Raw genomic sequence first — 8,810 nt, 5'->3', positions numbered from 1 at the left:
ACAGATTAGCTACGCAAATACGTTAAACGGGTGGTATAAAATGTAGGGATAAACTGTATCCTTCAGGACTCTTTTATTTACAAACTTTATTTATTTTCCATATAATCCATAGCTTCATTCATTTTAACAGTATACAATTAAGCAACATTAAATAAATCAATCAAATAAACTATAGAAAATAGAAAATTTATGAAGACAATTATGATTTATGACACCAGCTTTCAGAAACTAGATATTATCTCTGAGTCGAGATATTAGCACTTAGGACGGTTCTAGTAATGTTAACAATGCCTCTAATGCTCCATATGCCCTTTCGCTGGCGTCACAGAACCCGTGTAACTCAATTTCCGCTGCGGGTTTGATTATCGTTTTACGTGGAAACTCCACGTTATTCAATAATGGCAGCTGTGCGTAATATTTGCTCCATTCCGTGTGCACGTCAGCCGGTAGGGATTCGTTCCAATCAATTTTTAGTGTCCAGAGTCGCTGGAGCAGCATCTTAGCTCGAACAATTACTGGTGCCAGCAATCCGAGAGGGTCGTAGATCTTGGCGATTTCGGAGCTGATTGTTCTCTTCGTAATTCGAGAGTCGGCATTATTGATTTTGACGGAGTATAGGATCGAATCGTCGAAGGAATTCCAAACACCCAGTGTCTTGAAGGTTTGCGATTCGCCGAGTAGCAGCTTATCGGTTATGTCCTGCTCGGGAAGTCCTCGTAGCAGCTCCCGGTCGTTCGATGCCCATTTTCGAATGTTTAAGCCGGCTAGCTTGAGCAGTTCTGTGAGCTCCGTTCTCAATGATCGTGCCTCGACCCTTGTATCGACTCCTGTGAGAACATCGTCGACGTAGAAGTCTCGCTGTAAGACCGTCGCCGCTCGTGGATATCGATGCCCCTCGTCGTCCGCCAGTTGCTTGAGGCAGCGGATGGCTAGATAAGGGGCCGCTGAGAGCCCGAATGTCACTGTGTTGAGTTGATAAGTGTCGACTTCTCCATCGGCATTGCGCCACAAAATTTGTTGAAATTTCCGATCCTCCGGGCGCACAAGAAATTGGCGATACATTTTTTCGACATCGCCTGTAATGACGTATTGACGAGATTGAAATCTTAGAAGGATGAAAAATAAATCATCTTGTAGTTTCGGTCCCGTATGAAGTACGTCGTTTAATGAAACTCCGGTGGTGGTTGGGGCCGATCCGTCAAACACGACTCGGAGTTTCGTGGTTTGGCTGGACTCCTTGATCACGCCATGATGTGGCAGAAAATATCCGTCGTTCGTGCAGTGGCCCGTGGTAACTTTCGTCATGTGCCCTAATGCCAAGTATTCCTGTATTACGGCGTGATTATCTCGTTGGAACCGACGGCAGAGAGATGTTAGTCGCTTCATCGCCATGGCTCTGGAGGATCCAAGCGAAGGAGTTGTCTCGTTGAATGGGAGAGCGACCATGTATCGCCCTTCGTGGGTGCGTTGAACGTGATTCCGGAAATGTTCCTCGCACTGTCGTTCCGCTTCCGAAATGTGCGCAGTGGGCGGTCCTTCGTCGATTTCCCAAAAACGGGCGAGATCCGCCTGCAAGGCCGTCGTGGACGCGTGAAATGCGTGTGCGGGTGGTTGCGAGGCTGGGCTCCCCCCGATGACCCATCCGAACCGCGTTTTTTGCAGACGCAAGTCGGGCCCGTTTGCTTGACTGATATCAAGTTGGCCGACACACAGTGACGCTGGTGTTGGCCCGGCGCTCAATAGCACGTCGATCGGAGCAGGTCTGTGGAATCTTGGATCGGCTAGTCGTAGATTTCTGGGTATCTGTATCGTTGACCGATCCACGGGTTGATCTGGGATCGAAGTCGATATGGTCGGTATGATTAGAAATGTCCAGGTGCGTTCGTATGTGCCGTCAACGGAGGAGATTGTGGCCGTGATGTAACGTTTCGAGGTCGTCGACAACGTGTTAAGTGTTCCGATTGGGACCGAACATTTCCGTTGGTTGAGTCTTAACGAATTGGCGAGTCTCCCGGTGATGAAGTTCATGCTAGCGCCGGTGTCTAGCAGAGCTCTACAGCGGAACAGTTGAGTTCTATTGTCCAGTATGTTGACTTGCGCTGTGACTAACAAATCGCGGTGGAGTGGTCCGGAAGGAGGCGAGGTCAATGAGTCTGTTTTCGGTGGTTCGGTCCCTAGCAAAGCCGTTTGAGGACGTCAGGGTTCCCCTAGCTGTTTAGAACTGGGGGAGATATTTGATCCCGATGCCGTCGTTCGCGATGACCGAGATTCGCGTTTTGGGGATGTTCGCGGCGATGTTCGGGGAGACGTTCGGGGAGACGTTCGTGGAGACGCGGATGCGCGTCTCGATCGGTGTGACGACCGCGCGGTCGGTGAACTAGGCGGAGATCGACCGTTGGATGATCGGTCTCTCGACGATCGACCGCTCGATGTGCGGCTTGCACGTGTTCGTAATCTACTGTGACCATGATCTTGATGTAAATAAGTATGGTGTCGCTGTCTACAGATGCGACATGACCCGGCGGAGCATTGATTAAGAGCGTGTCCCTTGCCTAAATAATTCGTACAGAGCGACGCCCGTTTGGCAGTGTCGAGGCGCTCCTTGGGCGATTTCGCTTTGAAGACGTCACAATTCCGTAGTTCGTGTTGTCTTTGACATTTCAATTTATCACTTTTTTGGAACACTTTGAAGGGAAAATTAGCCGCAAATTTTCGCAAAATCGGCTAACTCAAAGTGTTCCAAAAAAGTGAAAAATTGAAATTTCGAAAAACCCTCCTAGCGTTACCTGTGCGAAACTGTTACCTACCTGATTTTTTTACTTCAGATGATCCAGCACCAAGTTATGAGCAATTCTACTTTTTTCCGAGACACGTCCGAATAATTGCTGCCATTGCCGTATTTTTTAATATTTCTCCGTGAAAATTTTATACAATATTCTTCGAATGTCATAAGTTAATGTACCATTGGTTTTAATAAAGAGATTTTAACTGTGTCGTCACAAATAATTCACAAAAACATGCCTTATTTTGTACGAATTAACCTTCCCCCCCCCCCTTAATTCTTTTGTCCTAAGCCTCTCCAGATTTTCGCCTTCATCTCGATCACGCTTTGTTTTTGGTATGATCCCCGAACCTCGCTTCTCCGTGGACCTTTCACCATTTGCTGACTCTTTGAGATTTGGTTGTCCAGCATTACACGCTCGATTTAGCCTGACAACCAATACTGACCTTGCACCAGATATTGGTAGATTCATGTGCGTAAGCTTGTTCCTTAATTCTTCCAGCGTTAGATTTTCCTCACTTGAAAATTGTTCCTCTTTACAATTTGCCATCTTAGTCTTTTCAATAATGTCCTTTGAATACACACGATATTATTATCAATGGCTAACGATATTGTCTTTTATCCCACCGCTCACCGATAAAAAACAATAAAAAATTTTAGAATAATAGAATAATAGAAATAATAAAAGAATAATAGAAATAGAACAAAATGGATCATACAAAATATGGACAAAACAAAAAATGTTGTGCATCTATTATTTCTTTATAAAACGAAAGAAACTTCTGGGACAACCTAATAACAGAGAATGAAATTTCAGAAAATGGATTCAGAAAATCGAGTAAATAAGTCATTTAAAATTTTATAGTATTTTATTAACAAAGCTTAACAACCAATAAACAAGTGAAGTTTTATAGCGGTAACAAAGATGTATTACAGGGAAATTAAAATCGTACATTCGATATGTACTATAGCATAAAATTCTGTTCAAATCAATGGACTAAGATCGTTTTTAAAACTACTTGTACACGTAACTACTCGCTATTTTCCACCAGGAAACACAGAACGCATAAATAGGAAGATGTAAACACTAGTACAACACTATAACATCTAGCATACATTACATTTTAACTAATCCAGCATGATGTCTATTAGTTAGTCGTGTACTAGTGAACACCAGTTCATACATAAAAGCATTTTCTTTAAATGTTATCTATAAGGGCCAGTCCGTTTAAGGAACGCTATTACAAACACACAATTTCCTTGTAACATTTTACTTGCTTATTAACATACGTCACATTCATCGGATATCTAGTTACATGAATTGCAAACTAATAGTTTTACTTACACACATCAACATCATGCGATTCGTCGGCTATTCTCGTTTTTTCTAACTCTACCTTTTTTCAAGAATCTTAACGTCCTTTACAGTATTAAAAGTTTTTTTTTTTTTGGAAAAGTAATATATATATATATTAATGTATATATTTAAATGTATATAAATATATATACATTTGTATTAAATGCCATTAATAACTATAATTTTTATTAATAAATATATATATATACGTATATCAATATATTAGAAATAATATATCAAAATTTGACACGCAAAGATTTAATGCAAAATTGTGTTTAAATGAAAAGATTTTTGACTATTTTTTTTATAATAGTTTGTATTCTGTACATTAAAGTTTAACAACGATTAGCAGCATTATAATTTGACGTTAAGATTCTGTTTTTTTTAACGAAGCGGTTATTAAAACATCAAAAACTTTAGTTCTCAACACGAAACAGTCAGGACATCGACGTTTTTCTTTAACGAGAAGTAGTATATATATAGTTTGCATTAAACGCATCATTTATGCATATATTGATAATGAACGTTGATTTCCTTAATTCTTTAAACATAATTTGTGTACAGTCAGATATTTCATGTTCATATATTATGATCAGACATAAAGAATTTTAATAGAAATAAAAGCCAGTGTTAAATAAGAACAGACGCGTGTGTGTATAAATTCATCAAGTACATGACATAATTTACAATTGATCAACGTGAGCATTGTACTCTAACTGTACTTCAATAAATTACCATACACATAATAATGGAACTGGTAAAAATCTAAACGATATCATACATGATTATGGTATAGCTATACACTATGCATTCCTAAATAATTCCACTTTGCAATTCTACCATAACGAACATACAAACATCACAACAGCTTATCTCCCTTTTTCATGTTACCACAAGTGATTATATGTATATTATAAATTCTACACGGACTAGCGATTAATGATATCAATGATCGAAGTTCGAGAAACATTTGTGAATTGCTTGCGACGTTGAAACGTACGCGCTTAATGAACTTCACATATTGATCTGAAAATCTATATTTCGTTAACTATTGACTGCGAAGATTGCACGATATAAATCATAACAGACGACCTATGTGTATAATCTTATATGTATAATGTGTTCTCTCAGTCGATCTAGCCTGGTGATTGAGTTATTAATTTACGTGTAGTCTGTTCATTAAATCGCACATTTTACAATGAAGTACACAATGCTGGCTGTACTAATAATACCTTGACATCTCTTGCTCTACGCTAGTATGTATTCTAATAGTGCGTAAAACGAATTATTTTGTTTAGGGCAACTTATCATAGTTATAATATAATTGTGAGTAAAAATACGAAAACCTATGATCACGTACTAATGATTATGAAATTATAAAATACTATATCTTCAAATTCTTTACGACTCCTTTTTGTTTTTTGAGATGGACTGTGACTCCACAATTTCGTTCAGAATACGAAAGTATTTAAAGACATTCACACAATCGGATCTAAAACGTGCGAAATAATTCAATTCGCGGCATCGTACATTATATCAGAAAATATCACGAAGATATTAGAATTCTTTTATAGGGACATACGATGATCGTTCAATATTGAACGTTCAGCAATGAATCGTTTGCTTGTAAATGTTTGCATCGTTTCACAGCTTGTACGCTAAACGAATAGTCTCAGTGAAGGTCCTCCTCAAGATTTTCGCTAACTTCCTTATGAAGTTCCTGTCAAAATATATATATTTATATTTATTTTTTTTATCCGTAAAAATTTACGTCTATGTAACTTATCGATATGCACCCAGAAGCTTATCGTAATAAAGCGAATATGTATACATACTCTATCCACTTACAGAAATACATCGTTTAGATGCGTACATGAAACGTGTGTCATAGAGCGTACGATTACTGGTTATAGACATACAGATTGGTCGAATTTTCATTGATAGATTCCATAAACATACACTTATCAAGAACGCGAGATAAAGTTTCGAAAATTGAATTCTTACTCAAAGCCATAAATTTCATTTGCCATTCGATTATTGTACACTTATGTATATTGAATCAGTGGATAATGGTCCTTTGATTTCGTAATTGATCTTCATGTACCTTATTGATCTTAAACTTGCCGATGTTATTTTTGGAATAAACTTAGTATTTTTACAATATGACATGTGCTGAACATTTTCAATCATTATGTGCCGATTTGTATAAAAACATGTACATACATAGATTGATGCAAATCTAGTTTCTTTTAGATCGTACAAATTTTATTACTTTACGGCCATATTGCTATTAGAGTAGGAGGGATAAAGATTAAAAAGGTGCTCCTTTGTATATTTATCGTCTTTTATACGTATAGAAATATCGTATCTTTAAAGGTTTAAAGACCTCTCTTAATAGCATTCCATGAGAAACCAAAGCACCATTGAATGTTATATATTTCTATAGGACATTAACACGGTTATTACGTCTACCATGTACACACTCTTAAACACATTAGGTAGATCTCTCGTATCAGACATCCGTATGTGTATGTTCATAGTAATTATACTTATATCATTGATAGTTTTTTTCGCTGGAGTGAGTCCCGGTTTTCGCACACTTCAATAACTTATTTTCAATATCTTTTCCAATAAATAACGAATTTTACTAAATATCTTCATTACTGAAAATAGATTTAATTACTGAAATTAAAATAGATTTTATTTTATACAGGGTGGTTGGTAACTGGTGGTGCAAACGGAAAGAGGGTGATTCTACGCGAAAAAAGAAGTCGAAAATATAGAATAACAATTTTTCGTTTGAGGCTTTGTTTTCGAGAAAATCGACTTTGAATTTTCGCTTGGTACGCGTGCACTTTATCGCGTCTCGTTATAACGGATCTCACTGTAGATCGTTGTCTCGATGGAAAAATTAAAAAAAAAAAAATTAAAAAAAAAATTTTCATTCTATATTTTCGACTTCTTTTTTCGCGTAGACTCACCCCCTTTTCGCTTGTGCCACCAGTTACCAACCACCCTGTATACAACAAATAATTTAATTTATATGCATTATGCATAGGTAAAAGTTTCTGTTTTATATAGTCATAAAAAAATTTTACGCACAATTAACGATCAGTCCAGCAAAATAAAACTACGTCAACATTATTACGTACAATACACTATATAAAAATTTTACAGTAACACTCGCAAATATATATGTATACGCCATTGCATAACGTCATATTCGCACTTACGCACACGTATAAACTTTCAAAATCTATTTGGCACTCTCCTAGTTTCATTAAAAAGGCGAGCGCACTTGCTATATTCATCAATTCAAAGACATTGCATCGAGTATAGCTTTACTCCTTCGCTACATGTAGTTCCGCTTTATACTATACCTTAAGTTCTCCTTAATATTTTGCGATCATTGGTCTAAGAAGGTATTTTGTTTTACATAAAAGATATGAATTATGTCGCGATTATATTATCTCAAGGTAATCGTAGATGCATCTGAATATACATAGAGTAATTATAAATATAATTTAACCAGTCAACGTTTCAGAAACAAAGTTTAATAATGAACTTGTATAGACTATGTAACGTGTACATTTCGTGGTGATTCTTCAGTTAACTTTGGTCTTTATATTAACGTCAAGAATATAATATAGTCAATTAACATTGCATAAATAATGTTCGCGATTTTTTCTAAATTTTGATCTTTAAGTACTTAGGTTCTTTTTTGATTTATAGCACAAATAAATATTTGATTATGTGCTAATGTATTTGCAAGAATAACTAAATAATTTAAAGAAAGGGTTAAGTATATATGCTAGATAACGAAATTAAGAAATATTAATGGAAAATAAATTGGAAATTATTAAGCTGCAGCGTAGTTTTTTGTGTCGAAATTTCTTCAAATATTGTACGTTTCTTTATACATATACATAGATCATAGAAGAAGATAAATATCTACGACAAAAGCGCTATTCTAGAAACTCAATAGCTACAGTATGTATGTATTCCTCTTTTACGTAGATTTGCTGAATGCAGACAAATAAATTTCAATCCGTCTTCTTTATAGTTTTATACGATATGATCTTGCGCATGATTGATATTTGATATAATTTTTGAAATTTCCATTTCCAATATACCTTAATATTAATATTTGTATAAATTTCATTCGAAGCTTCTCAAGTTTGATTCATTGCAAAATTTCTTGTGCATTTCGGCGAAAAAAAAAGTATATTACAATGCAAAATTATCATGAAATTTGTAAAAATTAAAGTACTGTTCGTGTAAGCTCATTATTTAGGGTTGCTTAAATTTTATTTTGTACGTGTTACTTTTGATATCAATAAACTGAAGGCGATCGGTGTGATAGAAAAGAACACCGTTCGAAAAATATTTTATTCCCTGCAAAATTTGATTCGCATAAGTATCGTAAGTTTCATTTTGTTTTCAGATATGAATCAATTTGAAGAGGAATGCGCATTACGAGATCATAAATTACCTTTTCGATATTAATCATCAAGTATGTCATTTGACCGCTTAATCATCATTTTAGTTTCTGTATATGCCTGTACCCAGCATTTCTCTGAACTGATCCGTTATTTTCTTTGTTTGTAACAGGCTTTTGATTGGGATATAAGAATCATTTTAAACATACAAGGGAAGGGATTATGGGTCACT

The 8,810-nt window shown here is 36.3% G+C and overlaps 1 protein-coding gene across 1 annotated transcript; it reads right to left on the bottom strand.

Moving 5' to 3' along the window:
• Positions 1–261: 261 nt before the first annotated feature.
• LOC117214143 lies at positions 262–3,332 on the bottom strand. Its single transcript, XM_033459976.1, has 2 exons — positions 3,134–3,332; positions 262–2,174 (listed from the first exon to the last, which is right to left on the bottom strand). The coding sequence occupies exons 1-2, from the start codon at positions 3,330–3,332 to the stop codon at positions 262–264; spliced, it is 2,112 nt and encodes a 703-aa protein (XP_033315867.1).
• Positions 3,333–8,810: the final 5,478 nt, after the last annotated feature.

Source organism: Bombus bifarius, unplaced genomic scaffold (assembly GCF_011952205.1).
Source record: "Bombus bifarius isolate JDL3187 unplaced genomic scaffold, Bbif_JDL3187 scf7180000009181_frag, whole genome shotgun sequence".
Classification (NCBI taxonomy): domain Eukaryota; kingdom Metazoa; phylum Arthropoda; class Insecta; order Hymenoptera; family Apidae; genus Bombus; species Bombus bifarius.
Note: the sequence above shows the minus strand (reverse complement) of the source record. Positions and strands in the feature narration are given on the sequence as shown.